The following is a 23,966-nucleotide window of genomic DNA, read 5'->3' as shown; positions in this document are numbered from 1 at the left end:
CAGTGTGCCGCTGATGCTGGATTGCTGTCACGTCAGCACGGCGCATGCCATAGGCCCTGTAGGGTCCTTCTTTTACTGGCTTCTTCTGAGCTTGCTGAAAACCCCATGCCTCCTTTCTCCCAAGGCTCATGCCCGCTTGGACCCCCCCTTGCTTTGCTACTACCCCACTCCCCCTGTACCACCCTACCCAATACCCCCCCCCGCAACTGGTACCGAGGCGTGCGAACCAGCCCTGGTTGGCGCTGGCTGAGGATCCGTACAGACAAGGGGACAAGGGGTGCCCGGCACGCGAGCCCTCTCAACATTGCGCCGCGGCGCCGCAGGACGGCCGCGGCCGCGCGAGGCCCGGCCGCGGCAGCGCGGCACACCGCGTGGCCAGCGAGCCCCAGACCGCGCCCGCGCCGCGCAGGCCCAGGCTCAGGCTGGCCAGCAGCGAGGGCGGCGCGGGGCCCTCCCCGGCCGTGGCGCCGGCCGGCGCCAGCGCGGGGCCGGGCGCGGGCGGCTGCCACCCGGGCGCCAGCTCGGCGGCGAGCACGTCGTAGGGCACGGAGGCCAGCAGGTCGCCGCCGCCGCGCGCCTTCCTCCCGCGCCGCCCGCCCCTGCCGTCGCCGCCCTTGCCGCGCTTCCTGCCGTCGCCGCGCGCCTTGGCGGCCCAGCGCGCCTCGCCGCTGCGCACGCTCTGGCGCTCGTGCCGCGCCTCCAGCGCGTCGGCCACCTCGTAGTGCACACGCTTCTGCTTCCAGAGCGGGAAGCCGCGGGCCAGGGGCGTGCCGGGGACGAAGTCGTAGTCCAGGTTGTACCGGTCCCACACGCGGCGCGCGTTGCGCTGGGCCTGGGCCATCTGGCGGCGCAGGAGGGGGGACGCCGGGATGGCAAAGCACTGGCCCATGGGGCCGGGGGCCAGGAAGCCGGTGGCGTGCGGGTAGTGCAGCGGGTCCTGCATCAGCGGCAGCGGCTTCCCCTCCGCGTCCTGCATCATGCGCACGGTCACCTCCCCGTCCGGCTTGTGCTGGAACATGCGGGCCTTGGCCACCACGCCGCGGACCTCCTGCACGGTCCCCCTGCGACGCGGCACCGTGGGGTGGGCTGGTCGAGGATTCTGGGGGTCGGGCGCGGAGGTGACCCCGCACCAAACTCCCGTCCGGCTGCCATGCCGCTGCACCAGTCCTGCCACAGGAGGCCAAGGGCTTGGCTGCCACCAGTGCTCCTTGGCCTCGTCAAGATCCAGCCTGCGGGCCTGAGAACAACGCCCGGGCTCCCAAAACAATGAGCCTGCCGCATCCCCCCGCCCCCCGATCCGCCAAGCCCCCTTTCTTCACTCACATGATCTCCTCCAGCGAGCAGTACCGGCCCTCGGGGTCCGGGCCGGAGCGGAAGTAGTCATTCACCCAGGTTCCCAGGCGGGCATTGGAGATGATGCCGGGGGCCGTCTGCTGCCACGCCTCCACCGGATCCTCCCCAGCCATCACACGCTTGAGGTAGGGGTTGATGTCCTGCTCTATGCCACACCTGAGCGTTAGGAGGAGTCGAAGAGAGGGGGCCCGTGTTGCAGGCAAGCATGGCAGCGGCCTGGTGGATCAGAGGCTGAGAGGACTGCCAGAGACGATGTCTTGGCTGGGGGGGGGAGACGTGAGCCCAGCGCATGCTCTGAAGCACGCAACCACCGCCACCCTTCCAAGTTGCGAGGTGACCCCCCTGATGCTCCCCTGGTCTGCACTCTTCGCCCTCGCTCTCACCCTTGGCGCCGGCCGATGGAATACTCGCCACGATAGATGTGGCCATCCGCGGCTGTGTACTGGCCCATGCCATGCGCCCAGCCAGACTCAAAATCGCCCTCATACCTGCGCCAGGCATTCAAGGGAGGGGGAGGTTTACATGCAAGCCACGCCGCGACGAATCCTCAGCCCTCAGGTCAAGTCAGCTAAGTTGAACCACCCGGGCACTACCACCGACCATTCCAGGGGGTGTAGCACCCCGATGGCACCCATCATGGCCGCTTACAGGCCCGAAAACAACACGTCTGCTCTCCAACACTATACCCTGCCGCAGAGAGACCACCCACCGATCTCCCAGCTTGGTGTTCCCGATGCCACCGCCTCCAAATGTGCCAAAGCTCATCACTCCAACGTTGTGAGGGATGTTGAGCTCCATCAAGCCTTCGTACCTGCATGCATGCTAGGATCGTGGTATAAGAAAACTCGCAGCTCAATGAACATCTCCGGTCTCCAGGTCGAACCCGAGAGCGAGCTTGCCTCCCAAAGAGTGTCCCCACAGCCCATGTACATGGCAGCTCAGGTAGACCCCCGGCGTACGTGGAAGCGTCGTCATACACGTAGCTTTGCCACATCAGGGGATTCCCTGTAAATGGCGCATACGGATGATTGGATCCCGCCAGCCTCCAGGCCGGGTTGATCATCCGCCCAGCTTGCTTCGTAGGGGCCTTCCCCACGAAGGTCGCCCTTGGGAAGGGATCCTTGTCATTGGGATCCATCTCGTCCCTCCTCCTGTGAGAAAATCGATTGCTCCCTGCTCCCGGCTGGAACTGCGTGTTGCGCGGATGCAAAGTCGAGGGGTTATCCTCTGCCAGCGGGGTCGGGTATGCACATGCGTTGCGTGCTGGGAGGTACCCATCTCCCATGATCCCCGGTGGGCAGTTCTCGACCTCATCATGGACGTAAAGCTCACACGTTGTGCCCTGGCCTTGGTCTGTGTGTGTATGTGAGACATCTTGCCTCCTTTCAGCACCCCATTTTCGACGCAGAGATCCTGAAGATGCAGAGCATGCTGGCTAACAGGGGGGCGTCGTGCCGCATGAGTCACTGCACCCCCACCGAGCCAGGGTGAGTACTGGGTGTTTGACGCAGCGCGCGTCGGACATAGGCATCTTCGACCAATTTAAGAGGCATTACATCGTCATTGCGGCCTTTCATCCATCGCAGATGCGCTTGTGGACCACTCAGGTGTAGGGTCTCATGGAACTTTCATGGCAGGGAATCCCAATCGAACGTGGTGAGCACTTGGTCCCGGCGGAGGTGGCCGTGTGTATCTCCTGCTTACCCTGGTGGTCAAATGAAGTCTATGTTTCCATTTCCTACAGTCCGTGGCATGGCCCAGAAGCTTGTGCATAGAGTTCGGCTAACGCATGACGCATTTCTCCTTTTGCTAGCAGCAAGCCAGGATTCCCAGAAGCTTCAGCTGTGTACAAAGTGCACAACGTGGCCGGGTGCTGGCTGCCGCAACTGCAAACTCAAAATCCAACCAGGAGGAGACCTTTGTTGAGGTATTTTTAAGAATGCTGGAGTAGACATCCGCGCTGGACGTTCCGAGATCGATCGAGGGAGTCCGTATCCCGCTCTGCCCTCTTTACACCTACCTATGGGCATGACACTGCAAAAATTTCTCCAGTAAGCCTTCCTCTCTGCATTCAGGTGAACCTGGCCAAGCCGCTGGGAGTGAAGTTCAAGAGGGGGAACGATGGGGCAGCCTACGTCTCCATCACTGACCCCCGTCTGGGCAACACCGACCCAAGGATCAAGCCGGGCGACCGAGTGGTGGCCGTGTCTGCCAGCTTCGGGGGCGACGTCTGGGAGGCTCGCAATTTTGGGCAGGTGATTTATGCTATCAAGACCCGGAATGGCGAGGTCTTCCTGCGTCTGGAGAGCCGAGGTGGCAACCTGGACGTATTTGAGGTCGGTGGGTGTGTGGTGGAGATGGGGACTGGGGATTCAAGGGTGCCAATGGGAGTTCAGAGACAGGAGGGCGGTGTGGCATGCAGGTGAGGGTTTGGAATGATGCAGGGAGTGACAGGGAAACCACCAGGTGGGGTCGAGCCCGACCCCTCATGGTATCAGGGGGAAGTGGTTTTGTTTTTTCGCGAGCACCACACAGAAACTGGATATCACCAGTGGAGGGGTTTCAAAGGATCATGCGGTCCCAAGCCCGCACGAACCTCTCCTTCACATCCTGTGCGCAGAACCTCGATGAGACGGAGGAGCAGCGTCTGTGGAAGGAGGATCGGACGGTGGGCAACTACAGCGCGGGGACGAAGGAGGTCCAGCTCCGAAACTACGACTCCAAGAAGAGGGCGGAGCAGGAGCGCAAGGACCTCTTCAACATGGCGCTGTCCCGATTCAAGGCCCAGAACGTGGAGGAGGTGGTGGGGGGGGGAGGGGCGGGGGTCTGGGTGCCTGCTGGGAGGGCGCAGGGAGCCCCGGCCATCTGCCTCGTTGGGGCTCGATGACACGCACAGCGCCTCACGTTCCCCTCCCCTTGCCCCGCCTCCGTATGCAGGCCCTGATCGACTTTGAGAATGTACTGTCCATGGAGCCCCCCAACTTCTTGGGCGACGACTTCTCCCGCGTGACCAACATCGCCCGCGTGACGCAGTACAACATAGCCTGCTGCTATGCCGCGCTGGGCCAGGTCGACTCCGGCCTCGAGGCACTGGAAAGCGCGCTGGACTCTGGCTTCGAGGACTACGCCAAGGTGGGGCAGGGCCAGGGTGTGTCCATGAGGTCGCATGCTGTCAATCGTGGGGATGATGAAAGGGTCGTGGGGAGACTGCGCCTTCGCCTCCGCGCCTCGATCTGCCCTGCCACATCGGCGTCGCCCCCCCCCCCCACCCCCTTCTCCCCTTTGCCAGGTCCGCTCCGACAAGAACCTGGAGAAGCTGCGCACCTCCCCCCGCTTCAAGACCATCATCGACAAGTATGACGAGCCCTTCATCAACGAGGCCGCCATCAGGTGGGGTGGTTCTTCACGCTGCTGAGAGGGGCTCGAGGTGAAGGAGCCCCCTTAAGGAGCAGCATGGTCGAGGATCTGGGACGATCTGGTGCTCACATGCAATGTAGTTGCCCTTCTTTAAGTAACACACTCTCACCTACTCACGCACCCCCACCATACTGCAGTGCGATCAAGAACATCTTCTCTTTTGGGAGGAAGAAGTAGGCCGGTGATCGACTGCCAGCTTTTGCGCCACGGGCTTCCGTATCCTGGACTGCAGATATGATTGCACCCGTGTAGCTACCACCCTCACACTAGCACAGCCCTTCCCCTGCATATTCCTGCAGCTGTGCGCGTCCCTGTATACCACAGTCAGTTGCTGTGTTGAGGCCCAGAGACAAGGGATTAAAGAATATATCAACATGACCATCTGCGCATGACTGGTCGAAAAATTTCAGCTGGCAGGCACCCAGTGATGCGCCAGTCCCTGGTTCGCTCAGAGGCCCAGCTTCTTTCGCAGCTCACTGAGCTCATCTTCGATGGTAGGCGACGCCGCCCGCTGCGCAGCCGCCGCATCCTCCTCCCGTTTGCGCTGTGCAGCCGCGTCCTCCTCCCTCTTGCGCCGTGCCTCGGCCCCAGATGCAGCGTGGGCACCACTCCCGTTCCGCTGTTCGGATGCCTTGTCCCTAGCTCCAGCCTCTGCCTGGTCCTTCCCTGCACCCTCCTCGTCTTGGAGCCCCAAGCCCTGTGCCGGGCACAAGTCGCAGGTCAAGAGGGGGTGGGCAGATCAATGGAAAGGAGTGCACGGGGCCAGGAGCATGCTCGAATGCATGCTCAGCGGCAGGGTAATCCATGCCTGCAAGAGGCAAAAGTCTCCCACCTCCAAAAGAATACAGAGGCTCACTCCCCCTACCGACTCCAGGAACTCTACAAACTCCTCGCCCACGCCAGCGAGGTCGTCCCAGAAGGATGTCGGCCCCATCTTTCCCTGCTTCTTCCTTCGCTTCTCCAGGTAAGCAGCAATCTCACGTTCAATGTCGCGCAGGACATCCGCTGGTCGGGAGAAGATCGGGGGGGGCAGGGATGGGTGTTGTGGCCAGGCCCCGGGTCTCGTGAGGATGACGAAACACGAGATGTGGTCCCAGCATGCCATCGGCCTTGCCTGCAGGAGGCTCCTGGCATAACATACAGCCTGATCATATAGCCCACCCCTACCACAAGAGAGAAACAAAGTTCCCACCCAGGCTGTAGGCTTCCTCCTGTGCCTCGCCGGGACTGAACCCCTTGAGGTCCCAGTTCCAGAAGTCGGGACCGGGGGCCGGCGGGGGCTTGGCGCTGCTGCTCCCCCTCCCCGCCCTGCCACTTCTTGAAAGCAGGGTTTGGTATGCCTCCTTGCACTCCATGAACTCAGTCTTGGCGCTGGGCTGCGACAGGGGAGCCCACCATGGCGAGTGGGAAGAGAGGACTCGACGATGACTGGGCCCCAGCCCTACTGCACTACCCGCTCAGCACCATCATGGGTCAGACGTGGCTGTCTGGCAGACTAGGTACAGGAAGGTTCCGGCCTGCATGCCCGCTTGAGCATTGCCTGATTCCCTTTCCACAGGGTCACCACACACCCATCACACACCGCTTTATTGACGTCAGGATGCAGCTTGAGAGCCTTTTTCTTGAACGCCTTCTTGACATCCTGGATGTTGCTGCCAGGAGCCACTCCCAGCACCTGGTAGGGGTCTCTGGCGGCAGCAATGCGGAGGCCCCTGGCTGGTGAGCATGGGGTTCTTGCTGGGCTGCTCCTTACCCTGTCGGAAGCAAACGCTCGAATGGGATAGTGAAGGCATTTTCAGGCTGAAAGCCTGGCTGATAATGCATGCCAAAATGCACTGCGGCGCAGTGTGGAGACGACATTCCCCATGGATGTTTCTCGGTGGTCGCTTTCGACGACACGCACCTTGCTCCCTGAAACGCCTTCTGGCCGGGCGGCAATCGGACCACACCCCTACCCGTCGCCCAGCTCAACATGGTGGAGCGCGACGCTTCGACCGTCGAGTCTGGGGCGTGCCAGTCTATGTGTCGTGGGAGCCTGCATCTCCACTTCGTTGTGGGACCACGTGGAGCCAACTCAGCTCAGCGAGTCTCATTCCCCAGATCACTTTCTGCACGGGTTTTGAGTATTCTACATTACACAGAGGGAGGGGGTACAACCATGCTCTCAGTCAAAATTCAGGACAAGGGATTCAGTGCCACAACATGAGCCAGTGTCTATGTGCCAAAGGGTTGCACGCCGAGCGTATGTGTGTGTGTAAAAGGGGGGGGAAAGGGGTTCCGTCGAAGACCGGCAGAGGTGAGGGTCCCTCCACCCCTCCCACAGGCAGCACATCACGCTGCGGCCCGGGCAGCGTCCTCCTCCTCCTCGTCATCTTCGTCGTACACCACGGGCTCCAGCAGCTCGGCATCCACCCAATCGTCCGGCACGCCCCAGGCGCAGGCTGTCTCCAGGAGGAGGTTGAAGTTGCCGCCCTGCCCGGCAAAGGCATTGGAGGTGACGATGCGGAAGAGGCCGCGCTCGCCCCAGGGCTCGCCCCAGGAGTTGCGCACCACCCAGTACTCCACGCCGTCCTCGACGCCCCACCCCACCACCGACACGATGTGGTTGATGCTGGCGGAGGGCGCGAACTCGGCGTACAGCCCGCCGTTGTAGGCGTCCAGGCCCTCCGTCGCGGCGATGCCGCAGCTGATGGGTCCGCGCGCGTAGATCTCGGCCTTCATGTCGGCCACGCCGCTGACGCGGCCGTGCTCGGCCACGGTCAGGCGGCGGTGGGTGGGCACCGCCGCGCACCCCGTCCCCGGCCAGCAGGTGAAGCACTGGTGCTTGGGGTTGCAGCGCTGGTCGGCGGCCACGTACAGGTTGCAGGTCTCGTCGGGGATGCCGTGGCGCGCGGCGTACTCATACACGCGCACGTCGGAGCCGCCGTGGCAGGAGCCCGCGCCGCCGCAATCGATCACGTTCTGGACGGAGAGGTAGGCGGAGGGCCAGGCGCCGCCGCGCTTGATGTTCATGCGGTCGGCCAGGGAGGAGGTGGCACCGTGCGCCCAGCAGGAACCGCTGTTTGAGGGAGGAAGGGGCGTCGGGGGTGGGCGGGGGGAGGGAACTGGGGCGTGAGGAGGGAGCATCAGCGGCATAGCAAAGGCTGCCCCTTCATGCATGAGGGAATGGCAGTGGAACGGCAGCCACCTACCATGGCTACGACAGCCAGTGACACTGCTGGACCCGGCGACATCCCCCTCATGATGAGGTCATGGGTGCCCAGACCATCCCGAAGGCACACAACCCCATCCACCCATCCACCGCGATCGCGCACCAGTACTGGGGAATGTGCTGGTTCCGGGTGGTGCTGAGGAAGTTGGTGCCATTGACGTTGCGCCAATCAAAGGCCTCGGGCAGGTCCGACTCCTTGAGGTAGGAGGAGGGCTTGGGCGTCGACCTGTCCGAGGTGGCAGTGGGGTTCCGGGCAAGGGTTTCGGGAAGGGCCCCTCGCACAACCGCGCAGCCTCCCGATGGGCTACCATGTGCGTAACAACCACATCGATGGAGTGCGGGGCCCCAAAGAGGGCGGTGGCAGGAGTGGCGGAGGCAGGCAATCTGCTGGCAGATGCTGGCACGAACTTCAAATTTGTCGCACGTAACCCCACAAGTCGCACCTCAGCTCCTTGTAGTCATCGGGATAGGTGATGACCGTCGCGAAAACCGATGGCTTCCAGTCCGTGCCGGACTTGACAGCCACACTCTCGGGAACATCCCGAGCCCAGACCCCCACCAAGACTGCCAGGGACACTACAAATATCAGTTTCATGGTGCTTTTATTGAGATGTACTTCTTTGAAGAATGAAAATGGATTTCGCTGCCATGGGAAAGGAATAAGTTCACTTTGGTTCCGGCGGAGGGTGGTGAGGGGAAGCTGTGGAAGTTCTTTCTTTGTTCCCGGTTATCCGGTCAGTCAGGCCGTGAGGGTTTGGGTATGATGAAAATCCTTCTACTACGCCACCGAGTTCCTCATTGCCAGCATTTAAGGTAACACAGTCTGGTAGGGATGATGGGTAATTGTGTTCGAGCAAGTTTGTGGCATCGGCCAAGCGTCAGGATGCAGAATTCTTGCCCACATCCATACGGTGTCAGCGAATCAATGCACAGCCAGTGATGCTGGCAGCTTGATAAAAGGCGGAATGTCACCCAGTTGCGGCACTCCTGGCTACAAGAAGTGGGACTTGGAGGGTGACAGGGGTGAAGGGGGACAGACTTGAACCTCGTTGTATCCTTCAAAGTTTGAAATGTAGCAAACCCCAGGAGTGGTCACCATACCTCTATGGTATTCCCCCCTAATGCTCGTTCGTTTCTCTGTCAACGAAATGCATGTACCCATACACCCCAAAAGGCAGCTAGAATGCCGGAACGAACGAGTGCGATGACAACCTCCCTGCATACCGCGCTCGCGCTCATGCAGTTCCCGCGGCAGGTTACGACCTTCAAAGGTAATCATGGCAACAGGCACTTGTCTAGCTGCAAGTGACTTCCAGTCGCACAGAAGAGCTCTTAACGCACAGGTATATCGAATTTGGCACCTTGGTCCCACAAAACGGTGGACACTGGGCCAAACTTGTCGTCGTGCACCAGAGACAACCCCAGGACACGTCGACCACTTGGTCTCCTCTGCGGACGACAGGGAGTTGTAGCACCCGGATAACATCGCAATGGACATGTCGATGGACCATGCCGGGCATAACCACAGCGCCCACGTAAGCGTTTCCCCCCCCATGGCACACGACCACGGCGCTGTCTTACGGCACGAAGACGGCAGCTACTATTACAGCCACGGAGCCTGGCTTGGTCACGTAGTACCTGGCAGTTTTTTCTTGGTGCGAGAAGAATGGACCGGGAGTGCTTTCGATGAGGGAGGGTCCGTTTGCTCTCAACCTGTGTAAGTCGAGCTGCCGACTGACTTGGCTCTGCTGGGTTTCCGAAGGTCATCTTTGCTGTACAGATAATATCTTCCCAAAGCTGTCACTATTCCACGTGCACAGCTTTGGGGCGTCTGGTGGATGCTGGCCACCTTTTATGAGCACCTGGCATCTGCAGCAGGGGGTCCACCCTTCAGGTCAAGGGGCTGGCACCGCTTGTTCTTCGGCACCGCCAGGGCGCGGCGCTTTCCTGTGGAGCCATTTGTCAAGATAGTCCTCCCCCTCTTCGGCATCCTGGGCGAGCTCTGGCTGGGACACGACCAGTACATGTGCGCACTTGTGTCCCTGAGGGAAGAGTGAGGTTGCGCTGGGCATCCCTCATGCAAGCTCCTGAAGTTCCTGGATCACCGGCTCGAAATGCAGAGGTTGAAGTACAACCCGCTTGTCTCCAACTACAAACAACCCTGTTCATCAGCCGTACGCTTGACGCTGTCACAGGAACCTGTACGCCTCCGACGGAAAGTTTGTGATGGACCATGTCAACGACTGGCAGCACTCTGCCATGTACTCTGCGTTCATGCTGTCTGGTCTGGTGGATCTGGCCACCTGGTATGGCAGGCTGCCAGAGGGCATCGAGCATGTAAGGGGTTGGGTGTCAGGGTTCAAATCTGATGCCCATGCAGCCACTTCGGTGATCGTTATTTCTGTCGGAGCGTTGGGGTCGGCCCGCTTGGGCTTGCTGTCGAGAGCCGCGCCTCCATGTAGTGGACCAGCGACTGGCAGCAAGATCACGGTATCAAATCCAACAAATTCCGTGGCAGGCGTCGCTGGGCATGGCCTTCCTGATCGAGGGCATGCTCCTGGTCTTCCACCTCAAGGGCCCTAAGATCGAGATCCTGGTGCACCTCATCCTCGTCATCCAGGTGGGGGAAGCCCTGGTTTGGCACGCAGGGGACTCTTTGTCTGCCTTGGTCCGGCCCCTGCATCTGTGCTCTGGTCGCCAGCTGTCTCGACTGGGAACAGGTGACCGACCAGTCCCCCCCGCGCGTCGCAGATCTTCCTCACCGTGGTTGCCGTGGTATTCGAAGCCCTGATGCCCACCAGCTTCGCGGCCGCCCTGGCGCGCCCCCTGTCCACTGTGATCCAGGGCGTGTGGTGGATCCAGACGGCGTACATCATGTACCGAGGTGCGGCGAGGGGCGCTCATGCGGGTTTGGGAGATTGGACCACACACACCTTTTGTGCAACTGCACCTGCATTTCTGCAGGCCACAAGCCGTCTCGAGATGCTTCATTCCCCCGACACCTGCCTGCAGCAAAGCCGCAGTGGGATCCGGAGGACATGAGCTCCGCGATGATGGCGCCCGTGGCGTGGGTCACGCATGTGCTGTGGATCACAGCCGCCATGCTCTCGGGTAAGGGGTGGCAGCGCACGGCTGCCAGACACGCGCGCCGTCTTGCGTTTGGCGATCGGCGGCCTCAGCCCGGGGTGGGCTGGTGCTGACCTTGCCAAGTATTCCCACCCTCCGCTGCAGCCAGGAGCTCAAACCAACTCCCCCCCCCTCCCCCCCCATCTCCCTCAGTATTTCTGCTGATGCGCTGGGTTACGGAGCGGCACCTGGGCTGGGTGTACAAGGAGGAGCGCGGCGCGCCGGGGCTGGGCTCGCCCATGCCCGCTGCCAGGTACGGCGCCCAGCGTCCCAGTGGCCGCACCAACGGCCACATCGACCTGGAGCTGAGCGCCCTGACCTCTGACAAGTACTGATGTGGGTCGATTCAGCGCTGCCCCCCCCTCGGTTGAGTTACATGTTGCGAGGGGATGACGTGTCAAAGCTGCTACAGAGTGTACAGAGGAGCTGGGCGGGCAACCGGGGGGTGCACGGCTCCAGAGCCACACCGTGCTTTCCATCGCCGCTCGGCGCCAGGGCTCAGCTCTGCACCACGGCCAGCTGGGCGGTGGTTAGGCGCAGGCCGCTGCCCTGCACCGAGTAGGCCACCTTGACCGTGTCCTCGCTCCAGGCGACGATGCTGGGCGAGCTGATTACACCTGGCATGGTCGATGCTTGGGGGAAGGGTCTGCAGTTTGGTGTGAACACCTGTAACTGGCCTGGGGCTGGGCACCTGGACATCGGACATGCCATGCACGAAGTCAAGGATCCCCTTCATACAAGCAGAGGCCACCGACCCCCCAGGGCCAACCCTCCGTCCCAGCGCCCCGCACCTCCCGGCAGTTTGTGCAGGGACACCACCTCCTCCCAGGTCCTGCCCGCGGTCAGCGACAGCGAGATGGTCAGGCTGGCCCGGTCCTTGGAGCCGACGTTGTGCACCGCCAGCAGCTGGTCGTCCAGCAGCAGGCTCGCCAGCTTGGAGTTGGGGTTGGCCAGCGCCACCGCGCCCGGCTTGCTCCAGGAGCTGCCGTCGGGCGTGCCCACGGACCGGAACACTTGCCCTGGCATCAGAGAGGAGGGGGAGTAGACAGAGGGAGGTGGTGATGAGGGTGAGCGACGGTGGTGCCGGAGGGCTGAGAGTCTTCGCAACCAGGTCCGGTCGCGGGGAGGGACAGCAACCTGGCACGCACACAGCAGGGGCATTGCCGGCAAACAGGCATGCCGCCAGAGGGCACAGACATGGGAGCGACCAGATGCCAGGGGCATGAAGTCCACCCTCCCGGCCTGCGGGGTGAAATGCCCAACCCTCACCCCATATTTCCCCCTCTTGCCACCCCCACGCCCACCCATGCAGCTGCGGAAGAGGGCCACGAGCGTGCCATCCGACAGCACCTCCAGCGCCGGCTGGTTCAGCCAGGTCTTGGGGTGGTCGATGATGGACGCCAGCGCCCAGTTGTCACCACCGTCCCGCGAAACCAGGATCGCTGCGGGAGAGAGGGGCCAGGACAAACGCAGGGGGTCGCAGCAGCAGGTGGTTAAGGTGGGGATGTGGAGTTGGTGACCCTGTGACGAGGCATGTCGGACATGTCTCCCAGGAATACGTCCAGAGACACCATGCAGTCTGCACGCGTATCGTCGATGTAGTGATCGCAAGAGTCGCCAGGCTGGAACCATGCCATGGTCAATGACAGCGCCCTCTTCGCTTGAGATCTAGGTCCCCCGGCCGAATCAGGCATCACGATGAAGGTGCTTTGCCTTCCCCCAGCGCTACACATCGCCGCTCCCAAGCCCCATAACCTACGACACCCACCCGCAGCCGAGAGCAGGCTGGGCGGGGTTGCCCCCGGCGGCGCCGTCACGCATGGCACGGCCGCCCGCTCCGCCCCCAGCTCGCTGTAGGTGTCCTTGTTGAAGACGGCGTGCGCGCCCTGGGGTTCCAGGTGCACCGCCAGGAAGAGCTCACCGCTGGTGCCGAGCACGGGGCGGCTGGAGGTCACCTTGGGCACCGGCTCGTGGGCCTCGTGCGCCCACACCAGGCTGGGCGGCGACCACGTGGTGCCGGCGTCCAGGGAGACTATGCGCCGGATGTCGCCACCGGGGGAGGGGGCCTTCCGCGATTCGGAGTAATACAGGGCCAGCCGCCGCCCCGCCGCGTCCCAGTGCAGCACGGGCGCCCACAGCGGCGTCAAGCCCCACTGCACTGGCCGGTGCGGCTGCCACGTCTCCCCGCCTGCGGGCAGGTGGTGGGCCTTGTGTGGAGAGCATCGTGCGGCTTGTGAGTCATGGACTCGCGGGAGGCAAGCTCGCGAGCTTGCAGGCCCTGCTCCGACCCCACATGTGCAGGGGCGGGGACTCGCGACACATCCCTGCCCTGCAGTCTTTCGATCCCCATGTATGCAGTATTCATTCACATGCATCGCTTCCACCCTCACCGTCCTTGCTGGTGGTGAAGGCAATGTACTGATCCCTGGAGCCCTGGTGGGGCAGGGACGATACCTGGTACGCCAGTGCCAGCAGGGGCGCTCCCCCTGGCTGGGGAATGACGGCCAGGCTGGGCTCCCCCAGGCTGCCGCCGTCGAGTTCCTTCGCGATCACGCCATGCCTCAGTTTGTGGGAAAAGTCTGCCGGGGTGCTGGCACTAGCCCCCATGACTCGGCAGGCTGATCCCGACACGCACTCACACTATCTACGCTTGGATAAAAATGCACAGATGAACTCGAATCAATTTTCTACTCGCGCCGGATGGCACACGATCCTGCTTCGGCACCGAATGCTCCGGCTGGCCTGGCTCGTCCATCCCGTGATTTGAACTCGCAGCACGGCAGCTCATCACCCTCGTGGGAATCCGGTGATCGACCTTCGATCCAATGGATGGAGCCACCGGACACGCACGGTTCGCGACGACGGCATAAAAGCAGTAACGCATCGATACTCCCTGCCTATTCGATCGGAGAAGCGCTGTCGGGAGATTACCCCTGCCGGCCTGGTCCACTGTCCTATCAGCCTGCACGGCTTGGTGTGCGATGGCCACGAATGGCGATATAGTCGAGGGCTACCTTGTGGTGAAGGTGCTCGAAGTTGCAGGGCACAATAAAAACGACGAACCTGTGTGGGACCCGTCATTCCAGGCGGGCTACGTCAAAGGCGAGTCCATAAGCTCTTGCCTGTGGTTGGAGGGGGTAACGGATGGTCCCTGATGCCGGCCCCGGCAATCTTGGTTGATCTGAGCCGTATACAGTCACTCTTTGAATGCAGTTGAGATCCGTGGAGGCTCCCGCATCGTCAAGGTGAGACAATCGCTCGGTGTGACTGCATGACACCGTGAGCACCAGTTGGTCAAGCTGCGGTCTTCAATGGTCCGTTCTGGTCAACTGTTTCCACAGAAGAGCACAAGCTTGCAAAAAGTGGTCGACAATGTCATCACCTGGGAGGAGCAGCTCGCACTGTGAGCCTGATTGCTGGTGTCAGCTGGCTGCTGGGTGTTGTGGACACAGCCGTGATGGAGTGCTCCCTCACCTGCCCCTTCCGTGACCCCTCCCATCCTGTCTGGACATTGCAGGGAGGCGCTGAAGGACGCTAATGAACTCCGCATCATGCTCTGCCAGGAGAAGAAGTCCGATGAGAGGCCTGCCAGATCCAGCATCGTCGCGGCCTGCGGTGAGTGCAGGGGCTTCCCTTTGTGGTGCAGCGCGCTCCACAACAATGGCCCGCGAGGTGCACGCTTGCCCCCTCCTGCCCTCCAGTGCAGTGGGCGCTGATGAGGTCATCCATCTTGGCTGTGCCCCATCTGCAGGCATATACATTCGGGACCTGTTGGAGGCTGTGCCGGTCGACAAGTACTTTGAGCTGTTCCAGCCCAGTACGTGGCGCGAGCAGTGGCTGGCATGTTGTCACAGGAGGGGGGAGCAGTACAGCATGCAAGCCAGGCCTACATGCCCTGGGTCGAAGGTCACGACGAGAAAACTGCCTGCCCCAGTCGACATGATATGTGCATGCACTGACGGGCATGGCGTAGATCTTGCCCACCCTTCGCTCCCCCTCACCCCACCTCAGAGCTGGGCAAGGATGGCGGCTTCATCCGCGTCTCTGTCAACTACCTCCTCCCCGACCAAGTCAGGAATGGCGCACCCCCCCTGGAGGCAGAGCCGTGAGTGGAGGATTGGGTGGCTGCGTGGCGGTGCATAGGTTGGAGCTGGACATGCACATGTCCGGCTGTATGTGTGTGCTGGCCGGCACAGCGCTTGAGGGCCGCAAGTGTGCAACCTACCTCCTCTCAATGGAGCCTCCCTCCCTCGCCTCGCTCAGGACGGAGCTCAGCGAGCCCGCCAAGAAGGAGAAGGGCAGGGCGCCCTGGGTCCAGCTGGCCCTGCTGGCGGCCGCGGCCGCCTTGGCTGCCACGCGAGTGCTGGCCAAGAAAAACTGAACCCCCGCGCCATCGGCCCCCCCCATGTACACCTATGCCACGACGTTGCCCCTCCCTCCGTCTGCACCCCACAGTGAACGTCGCTGCAGTGCTTGCAGGCTGTACACCTCCCCTGACTTTACTGCGGCACCCATCCTGGGTGGGAGGGACATGATGGTGGACGCATGCAGGGGATTGCAGTCCCAGGGTGGGTGGCGTGGGAGGGCGTGCCACCATCCATGCACCGTCGGGCAGCGCGCACGTCGTGGCAGGCAGGGACCGTCGGCGCTTCCTTGCAGACCGCCTGTGCCGCGCCCTCAGGCCGCATGTCTGTCGTCCTTGATGGGGACGAGGCGCCAGACCACCGCCAGCGCCGCCCCGATCCAGACCATGAAGAGGATGGAGACGGCGGAGGGCATGGCCACCAGCACGTCGGCAAAGTGCTTGGTGGAGAGCGCGTAGCCCATGGCCGCGCTCTGCATCCCCGTCTCGATGCTGACGGTGCGCGAGGTTCGCTCCCCGAACCCCAGCACGCGCGGGAGGAGGTAGCCGAAGAAGTAGCCCAGCGTGTGCAGCAGCAGGACCGGCAGGCAGGCCGAGGCGCCGTGCAGCCTGCAGGTGGTTGTGATCGTGGGTGTGAGACCCTGGGGCGCAACGTGGGGCTTGCTCGGGTGGTGCACTGTCGTGTTGCAGCAGGGGGCAGTGGACACCGCGGGTCGGCGGCACATGGGGCAGCCGGGTGTGCAGGGGGGAGCGTGGCGCCCCCAAGGACTCGTCTGGAGGCCTGAAGGACGGCGTGACACCCCGTTTTCCCCATGGCACGGGCAGGGGGACCCCTCAATGGAAGGGATCCTCCCACCCCCCCGGTCTCTGGATCCAACAAGGCCAGTGCCCCCTCACATCCACCCAACCCCTCGCACGCACGCCAGGAGGGGCGCGACCTGCGCGACGGGCGTGGCGCAGAGGACCACGGTGAGCAGGATGGCCAGGAGGGGCATGGCGGGGCGCACGCGGCCGACGAGGCCCGGCAGCGTCTCGTTCAGCACCACGCCGGCCAGCGTGGGCAGGAGCACCAGCTTGACGGTGGAGGCCGCCAGCGCGGCGGTGCTGACCGGGACGAAGCGCCCGGCCAGCGTGCTGGTGAGCAGCGGGGTCATGACCGTGGCGGCCAGGGTGGAGGCGGCGGTCATGATGACCGACAGCGCGACGTCACCGTTGGCCACGTAGGTGGCGATGTTGGAGGCCTGGCCGCCGGGGCAGCAGCCGAGCAGGATCAGGCCGACGGAGAGGCCGGGAGACAGGCCCAGCGCGCGGGAGATGGCCAGCGCCAGGCTGGGCATGATGGCGTACTGGGCCGCGAACCCACACAGGATGGGCACCGGGTTGGACACGCACTGCGGCGGGTGGTGAGTTTGGCGGCGGGTGGATGGGTGGGTGGGTCGATGTTGATGAGGGGATGGAGGTCTGCCACCCCCTCCCCCCTCCCCCCTCCCCCTCTCTATACAATCCCCCGAGCCCGCGTGCCTTCCGGAAGTCGTCCTTGGTCAGGGAGAGGCCCATGGCGAGCATGAGGGTGCCCACCCCGGCCTCGAACTGCGCGCCGGTGATCCAGTTGAGAGAGGCTGGGCGGCGGCCCGCCACCACGCCGCTGACCAGCGCCCAGAGCGGGAACATCATGGTCAGCACGTCCGCCAGCTTCTCCAGGCGCGCGGGGCCGGTGGGCAGCGCGTCGCCGGCCGCAGCGGATGAGGCACGTGTTGCCACTGCCCTGTCGCACTGCTGCATGGGCGGCGACCGGCGGCGGAGGCCATGGAGGAGGCTGTGCCTGCATGGACAAGTAGAGTGCTAGGGGACTCTGATTCCAAGCTGCAGCCCGAAGAAGTGTACACCAGGCGTGTGCCAGCTCTGTGCCCTGGTGCCAGAGGTGAACCACCCAGATCAGCTCCCTTGCCCTGGCTCCAGGGACCCTAGGGTTGCGCGACAATCAGCTCTCGCACTTTGATGGACGGTCTAGACTCGTGCGAGCGGATTTTGTCAGGGGACATTGGTTGACACGCCTCGCCGATTTAAAGGGGACTTGCGAGGCTGCGATCGGAGTACATCGCCCCGTTGTGGCTGCAGTCGGGGACACCAGCACTCCACGACCGGCCGCATACATCTTCCTTGGATGCGATGTATCACCGCAAGCGATGGGTGTCTGGTAATTATGATACGCTCCGCGGTTTCCCTATACTAATTGTACTTTTAGCAGTATCACGAGGGATTCAGCAGTCGCTGGGCAATGGGAGCACACCCATTTTCGAAATCCGAGGAGGATGTCGTACGTGGTAAGAAACCTACAAATTCCTTCGAGGAAATTGCCCTTACAGTGGAGGACTGTGAAGGGACTCAACCTGAAATTTACCGACACCTGAGCAGCACATGAGCAATTTCACATGAGCAGTGCCAGCTTTAATCGACTGGTTGCTGAAAATAGTAAAGGACTTTGATGACACACAACCTAGCAAGGGAACAAGGGCTTGGTACTGAAGCGCTGTACCTGGGGATACTCTGCTGGCAATCTATTCCAATTCGAGCATGCCAGCAGACCGTGGGCAGTGCCTGTTAGGTGGCTAGCGAGTAATCCAGACCTCCAGTGAGAGTTGGGACTCTGAGATCAGGGTCATACCTCAGTCTCCAGTGCCTCTCATTGGGAGCCGGGGTCAGAAGTCTCCACAGCTGTATGAGTTGAGAAAGTTTCTGGCAGAATGCCAATGCATGACAAAGGAAAGATGATCAGAATCACCATTCCCTTCCCAATTGGCCTCACCTCCAGGAACTGCCCCGCACAGGACCAACTATTGATAAGACACAATGCTTGTCTATATTTCAAGTGCGAGCGTGCCAAAATGCGTTCTGTTGCGGCGGGCTCATCAGTCATGGATTCAACCATCCGTGCGCCTGGCTCCAAAACATTTCTCAGCGATGCATGACACAATTCAATGACAACGCTGCTCCTGACAAACCCAGAAACCAGCGCCATCACCACTCCTTGCATCCGTGCTAGCCTGCTTTCGCCATGCTCCCAGGCCGGAGTGTAGTACCCGGGCCGGGTTTTGTGACTACCACCTATTAATAGCCAGTGAGGGGGTAATCAATAGCTGTAGTCTTAAAGCAGAACTCAGTCATTGCAGACAAGAGTGGCGGCTGTCGCGGATAGCCCGTCTCATGCACGGTCTTTATGGGAGCGATAAGATCCATATATTAACCATTGAGATCAACCTACCTGCTTAGACGGCAGGTAGGTTGTATGACACAAACTGTATGGCCCATGCGGGTGCCACGCTGGCAGGACATTCGAATGGAGTCCCATCCATCTGGCCAGTGTCGGCGAGCGTGCAAGAGAAAAGAATGCGTAGCAGCGAGCGTGGGGGCCAGGAAGTGCGTGCATACTCGCGTTCACATATATGCTGACAGGTTGTTGTGGCATGCCATTTCCAGATCACGGTCGATGTCGTCGGGGTTTGGAATTTTCTTCACCGGCTGCACAACTCCCATTCCCAACACCGCCTTCACGCAAGCGGACTCCAGGCACTGGGTACGGAGGCCTAGGTTTCATGGCAAAAGAACAGCGCCATGCATGAGATGGAGACTGCCGCTCGTGCCTCCGTTCAGACCGTGATCTCCTTCGGGTGTCCTTCTGCGCTCCCAGGTTTTGGACGCTACCAGCCTGGTCACATCTGGCCATACCGACCTCAAAGAGGTGGCCTTCTTCTTAGTGCAGCCCAACTCGCTGCCCTCTGATGCTGCACTGTCACTCTTTGTGTCCACAGGCAAGTCCTGACAATTTGACATGCCCGTTTGTCAAGGCCTTCTGGACCGGCTACCGGGCCTGACTGGCCGTGACAGCGCATGCAGGGGTTTGGCCAACCTGCTCAAGCGTTGCTGCGTCAGTGCAACATCACTGGCTTTATCCTGCATGTCTCTCCTTACCTCGCACCAGCGCTGCTCTGCCCCACTCTCCACCCAGGCGGTCAAGACTGGTCCTACCGTGGGTGCGTGACCAACAGCCATCCCAGCGATGTTTTCCCCCTGTCCTGGCCTGAGCTGCCCCCATGCACGGTGGTGGGGCCAGGGTATGCTCAAATAGGCGTCCTGGCCGAGCCCTTGGGTGAGTCACTGCCCTGTCTAGCTGTGGGTTGGGGTCGGGGAGGGGGGGGTAGTAATGGATACACCGCGCCATGGAGAAGCAAGGCAGCGGGAGTCCCTCGCCAGCGTGAGTGCCCGCATGCTCAGCAGGCTCAAATGCGTAGGGCTGATGTTTCAGAGTCTTCCCCACTGCGCCCTCCCAAACCTGGCTGCAGACCAAGCACGGGCCAAGGAGGGCAGCAAGCTGGGCGCCAAGGAGGAGTTTGCCAAGATGGTGGGCCTGGACCTCTTCAACTTCATGCAGAGTTTTGGCGGAGTGCAGAACGTAGGGAGCAACAACCTGCTGGTGCCCATGAATGTGCTGGATGCCTGGTACCAGCGTCTCGAACGGCGGCTGAGGAAGGACCCAGACTTTCTCACACGCCAGCGCGACAAGGTGTGAGTGGACGCCTGGTGCAGGGAACCCCTGCTCGGCTCTGGACGGTGATGTAGCAATCAGTGCTCTGGCACCTTGGCACACACAGGTGTGCATTGCAGGTGCTTCTTCCCCTGCAGGTGATTCATCCCCTGCAGGTGACACTGTACAGCTTGCTCTCCTCTGTCCCCTTCAGCTCCACAACTTTGTAAGCTCAGCTCCAGAAGCTTCAGACAGCAGCAAACAAAAATGACAGAACGCAGCAGCAACAACGTACACAACCAGCTGCCTCTGGGCGCAGACCAGGTCCCTATGAGAAACTGATGTGCTCCCAGCTGCCCTCAGGCGACGCTCAGGCCAGCCTCCTTCAGCATCTCCTTGAGCTTGCCGCTGTCATTGGCAGCCATTGTGTCTGAGGGGTAGCATGGGGGAGACATGGGGATTGTCATGAGTGTCCTCACATCAATGCACCTGTCATGCAAAGCGATGCTGGCACCACTGTGACAGTGCCTGCCACAGAAATTTGAGGATCCCTGCAGGAAACTACTCCTTACGGTGTTCAGGTGCATGTTCTTGCATCAGGATATTCATCACTTCCCCTTGTGGACTCACCGTCGCAGCCGCCGATGTGCTGGCCACCCACAAACACCTGAGGCACCGTCTTCTTGCCCACCACCTCGAAGAGCGCCTGCTGAACGTCGTTGCCGTCGGCCAGGCTGTCCAGCTCAATGACCTTGGCGTCCACCTTGAGCTTCTGGAACAGGCTCTTCACCTCCGCACAGTCTGGCCATCGGTGGATAGCAGGGGGACATCGGGCAATGACGTCATGCAAGTAGACTTTGTGAGGCTGAAGGGCCTCAGCATCCACATCAACACCCCACCAGCCTCACATGGGCAGTAGGTCTTGGAGTACACGACCACGGGGTTCTTCTTGTTCTTCTCCTTCAGCGTGGCCACCAAATCCCCCGACATGGCACGGGTGGTCACGCTCAGGGCGCGGCGTGGGTTGGGCAGGGCTGCGGGGATTGCATGGTGTGATCCCGTCGTTACATGGGCATCGAGGCGTTGCAAGGCCAAACCGGCATGCATGAACCCCGAGGCGCACCCTTTGTCCGGACAGCAGCTGGCCTAGCGAGGGCAACGCGATGCAGTGACTGGGGACGCAGCACACGGGTAAAGGCCAGGGAAGCACCCGTGGTGGCGAGCGCAAAAGACGCCATGTTTGCTTGTTGATATATATTTTTGGTTGAAACTTGTGTTGTCGTCTTTCGAATGACTTGTCAGCCCTGATTCAGACATAATATGAGGATGATCGCCGTCCATGTCGCCAACGACAGAGCGCGCCCCGGCACCTGCCCCTCCCTCGAGATTGGGAGGAACGGCAGCGAGTAAAGACCACAGGCCCAGCATTCCGACTTGGACCCCCGCATCCAGTCAAAATCCATATCTACAAATGGATTGGTAACAAGGAGGCACCCAGAGGTCTTAGATCATGTCGAACCGATCCGGAGGTGGTGAGGATGCGCTGGGATCCCTGCTGTCGGGCTTCTCGGGATTGGAGGGGGACATACTGGGTCGACCCAAGGCAATGTCCGACATGAAAAAGCAGCGGCAAGGTGGGTGGCGCGCGACGGTCATGCGGGGTGTACTCGTACGACACCCCCCAAGCAACCCACCTCTTCACCCGCGTACACTCGGTGCCGCAGTCTCCCATCGAGCTACCCCGCCTCGCCCGGAGACGAAGAGCCCCGTAGAGGCAGCAGCTCCCTTTAGTGTCGATGACTTGGAGCAGCTGGTGCAACCGAGGTGACGGTTTGGAGAGTTGTGGAGGGCAGCATTCTTGCCTGGCTGCACCCTCTGGTGCACAGGGGGTTGGGCCAACAAGGAACACTACATTCCTCCACAGCCACAAGACACACCTTTCCTGTTCCAGGAACCCGCCGCGGTCCGCCTCCAACATCAGTCTCTCCAGCAGTCGGCCCAGTGTTGGATCAGGTCGGTTGGCGGAGGGCGCGATGATGAAGTTGATGGGACGGAATCGGATACCTACCCATGTAGCCCCATATGCCAGAAATGGCGACTATCTGCCGAGGTATGACCCCACCCATCACCTCTCCACCCCCTCCTCCTCACACCACGCAGCGCTCAACGACTTTGACGCGCTCTTCTCTGGTCCTCCCACCCTCACCGCTCCCCAGCCACCCGCCTCTGGCACCTCCCTCATGGATCTGGGGGTCTCGGCCTCCCCTGACCCGAGCGATCCTTTCGGCATGGACCTGGCGTGCCCCGCCCCGCCCTCGCCGTCCGGCCAGGCGGCTTGGGAGGCGGGCGCGTCGCCCTCTGACCCTGCGAGGCCCAGCCCCCGCGCCCAGGCGTCCGGGGACGATGACCTGCTGCCTGGCTTCCCCTCCAGCCAGACGCTGGCCTCCCCGGCGGCGCACCGTCAGCACATCACGGCGGAGTCACGCGGCCTGGACGCCCGCGAGGATGCCCAGCCGCGTCGGCCGGCGCCCAGGGAGACCAGCCCCTGCCCCCACCCCGGCCACGGCATTCCCTGGACCGGGGACGGAGCCTCGGAGGCCCGGTCCCCCTCCCCGCCCGGATACCTAGACGTGGTCGGCGGGGCGGGCCGCACCGCGAGCGAGGAGGGGTGGTCGCCCCCCCGCCGACCCGCGCCCCGCCCCCCCGGCGGGTCGGTCCTGGGTGGGCAGCCCGCCTCCCCCCCTCAGGCGCCCCACGCCCTGGCGGCGGAGGTGAAGCAGCGCGCGCAGCGCGCCTTCCAGGGCTCGGCGGCCTGGTTCATGCGCGCCGGCAAGAAGCTGCAGGAGTCGGTGCGGGAGCTGCAGGCCCCGCGCCCGTCGAGCCGCCCCGGGTCCGGGGCAGGCGGGCGCGGGGGCGGGGACGCCGCCGCCCTCCCCGCCTTTTACTACGACTGGGCGGCCCAGATCGCGCGCCAGTCGCCGCGCTCCCAGTCCGCCACGCTGGGCGCGCTGGGGCTGGAGGACCGCGCCGTGGTCCAGCGCATCATGGACGAGGCGGCGGCGGGGGAGCGCTGGGCCGAGCGCCGGCTGCGGGAGGAGGGGGGGCTGCAGCGCGACGACGGCGAGGAGGACGACGACGACGTGTGGGAGCGCGCGCTGCCGGGCGCGCGCGCGGCGCGCAGCGACGACGAGGACGAGGAGGCGGGGGACGGCGCGGGGTGGAGCTATGCGCACGCCGGGCCCCCCACGGCCCGGCCTCCCAGCCTGCAGCACTCCCCGCGCGGAGCCTTGGGCGCGGAGGGCCCCCGGCCGAGGGCCGCCCCCCGCGCGGCGTCGTACTCGCACCCCGCCGTTGCTTCTTCTTCTGGGGGCGCGGGGCCCGGGGACGAGCCGCGGCGCCCCTCCTCGGAGCAGGCGGCCCGGCCGGCGCCGCCGCTGTACGAAGACCTGCTGGGCGTGGAGGGAGTGGCGGGCGGCGTGCAGGCCGCAAAACATGCTGCAGAGGACGGCGCGGCGTGGGGTCCTGCATCGTGCGACGGCGTGGGCGGGGCGGCATCGGGCCCCGCAGCAGCCGACCCCCAGCTGGACGACCTGATGGGTCTGGGGACCGACGCCGCGGCCCCCACCTCGCCGGCAGGTGGCGCGTCGGCAGGCCTGCAGCACATCGATGCCATGTTCACTGTCGGTCCGCTGCCGCCGCGCGCCGTCGCGCGTGCCGCGCCGTCCGCGGCCGCCGCGGGCGCCGCACAGCGCCCGCGCTCTGCGCCTTCGGGCGCCGGGCCGGCGGGCTGGGCCGGGTTGGGCGATGCGCTGCCGGCTGTCGACACCTCGGCCTACAGCGACCTGTACCGCGATGTATGTTGCTTTGGGTCTTGGGAGGTGGACAGAGTGGTAGAGACAGACTTGAGCACCCATTTGAGTGACACCCAAGCTCCTGCTCGCCTGCTTGAGCCACCTCCAGCTGCCCACCGGAAC

At 62.8% G+C, this 23,966-nt stretch overlaps 11 protein-coding genes across 11 annotated transcripts in view; 5 read left to right on the top strand and 6 right to left on the bottom strand.

The window, feature by feature from the left end:
- Positions 1-183: 183 nt before the first annotated feature.
- On the bottom strand, positions 184-2,151 carry F751_5843 (hypothetical protein; the record flags this gene model as incomplete). The annotated part of the gene is made up of 5 exons (XM_011398362.1): positions 184-246; positions 677-1,061; positions 1,324-1,509; positions 1,737-1,841; positions 2,063-2,151. 5 exons carry the CDS (start codon positions 2,149-2,151, stop codon positions 184-186), a joined length of 828 nt encoding a protein of 275 aa, XP_011396664.1.
- A 918-nt stretch (positions 2,152-3,069) lies between these two features.
- Positions 3,070-4,947, top strand: F751_5842 (hypothetical protein; the record flags this gene model as incomplete). The annotated part of the gene is made up of 6 exons (XM_011398361.1): positions 3,070-3,096; positions 3,429-3,689; positions 3,974-4,156; positions 4,291-4,485; positions 4,643-4,743; positions 4,908-4,947. 6 exons carry the CDS (start codon positions 3,070-3,072, stop codon positions 4,945-4,947), a joined length of 807 nt encoding a protein of 268 aa, XP_011396663.1.
- A 271-nt stretch (positions 4,948-5,218) lies between these two features.
- On the bottom strand, positions 5,219-6,744 carry F751_5841 (DnaJ-like protein subfamily B member 4; the record flags this gene model as incomplete). Its single annotated transcript, XM_011398360.1, has 5 exons — positions 5,219-5,467; positions 5,627-5,775; positions 5,963-6,146; positions 6,353-6,458; positions 6,674-6,744. 5 exons carry the CDS (start codon positions 6,742-6,744, stop codon positions 5,219-5,221), a joined length of 759 nt encoding a protein of 252 aa, XP_011396662.1.
- Positions 6,167-11,442, top strand: F751_5839 (Transmembrane protein 45B; the record flags this gene model as incomplete). The annotated part of the gene is made up of 6 exons (XM_011398358.1): positions 6,167-6,489; positions 10,177-10,318; positions 10,500-10,601; positions 10,733-10,865; positions 10,994-11,092; positions 11,261-11,442. The coding sequence occupies 6 exons, from the start codon at positions 6,167-6,169 to the stop codon at positions 11,440-11,442; spliced, it is 981 nt and encodes a 326-aa protein (XP_011396660.1).
- Positions 7,102-8,576, bottom strand: F751_5840 (Cathepsin Z; the record flags this gene model as incomplete). Its single annotated transcript, XM_011398359.1, has 3 exons — positions 7,102-7,828; positions 8,085-8,207; positions 8,425-8,576. 3 exons carry the CDS (start codon positions 8,574-8,576, stop codon positions 7,102-7,104), a joined length of 1,002 nt encoding a protein of 333 aa, XP_011396661.1.
- A 163-nt stretch (positions 11,443-11,605) lies between the features above and the next one.
- On the bottom strand, positions 11,606-13,714 carry F751_5838 (hypothetical protein; the record flags this gene model as incomplete). Its single annotated transcript, XM_011398357.1, has 5 exons — positions 11,606-11,724; positions 11,899-12,126; positions 12,412-12,549; positions 12,876-13,295; positions 13,498-13,714. The coding sequence occupies 5 exons, from the start codon at positions 13,712-13,714 to the stop codon at positions 11,606-11,608; spliced, it is 1,122 nt and encodes a 373-aa protein (XP_011396659.1).
- Positions 13,715-14,658: 944 nt separating this feature from the next.
- Positions 14,659-15,488, top strand: F751_5837 (hypothetical protein; the record flags this gene model as incomplete). The annotated part of the gene is made up of 4 exons (XM_011398356.1): positions 14,659-14,722; positions 14,859-14,924; positions 15,119-15,212; positions 15,371-15,488. 4 exons carry the CDS (start codon positions 14,659-14,661, stop codon positions 15,486-15,488), a joined length of 342 nt encoding a protein of 113 aa, XP_011396658.1.
- Positions 15,489-15,784: 296 nt separating this feature from the next.
- Positions 15,785-17,252, bottom strand: F751_5836 (putative sodium-dependent transporter YocS; the record flags this gene model as incomplete). The annotated part of the gene is made up of 3 exons (XM_011398355.1): positions 15,785-16,079; positions 16,392-16,861; positions 17,049-17,252. The coding sequence occupies 3 exons, from the start codon at positions 17,250-17,252 to the stop codon at positions 15,785-15,787; spliced, it is 969 nt and encodes a 322-aa protein (XP_011396657.1).
- Positions 17,253-19,299: 2,047 nt separating this feature from the next.
- F751_5835 (Protein Hikeshi) lies at positions 19,300-20,037 on the top strand (the record flags this gene model as incomplete). The annotated part of the gene is made up of 3 exons (XM_011398354.1): positions 19,300-19,348; positions 19,477-19,617; positions 19,811-20,037. 3 exons carry the CDS (start codon positions 19,300-19,302, stop codon positions 20,035-20,037), a joined length of 417 nt encoding a protein of 138 aa, XP_011396656.1.
- A 314-nt stretch (positions 20,038-20,351) lies between these two features.
- F751_5834 (Glutaredoxin-C6) lies at positions 20,352-20,982 on the bottom strand (the record flags this gene model as incomplete). The annotated part of the gene is made up of 3 exons (XM_011398353.1): positions 20,352-20,422; positions 20,623-20,793; positions 20,901-20,982. 3 exons carry the CDS (start codon positions 20,980-20,982, stop codon positions 20,352-20,354), a joined length of 324 nt encoding a protein of 107 aa, XP_011396655.1.
- Positions 20,983-21,502: 520 nt separating this feature from the next.
- The window catches only part of F751_5833 (Auxilin-related protein 2), a gene marked incomplete at both ends in the record, with an annotated part of 3,913 nt that continues 1,449 nt past the window's right edge, over positions 21,503-23,966 (top strand). Inside the window, 3 exons of the mRNA XM_011398352.1 lie at positions 21,503-21,626; positions 22,153-22,625; positions 22,740-22,841. Of these exons, the coding sequence (XP_011396654.1) occupies positions 21,503-21,626; positions 22,153-22,625; positions 22,740-22,841 (699 nt within the window). The remainder of the gene's footprint in view (positions 21,627-22,152; positions 22,626-22,739; positions 22,842-23,966) is intronic.

The sequence above is a fragment of the Auxenochlorella protothecoides genome (assembly GCF_000733215.1).
Source record: "Auxenochlorella protothecoides strain 0710 unplaced genomic scaffold scaffold70, whole genome shotgun sequence".
NCBI classification, from domain to species: Eukaryota; Viridiplantae; Chlorophyta; class Trebouxiophyceae; order Chlorellales; family Chlorellaceae; genus Auxenochlorella; species Auxenochlorella protothecoides.
The sequence above is the reverse complement of the archived record's forward strand: the minus strand, read 5'-3'. Positions and strand labels throughout refer to the sequence as shown.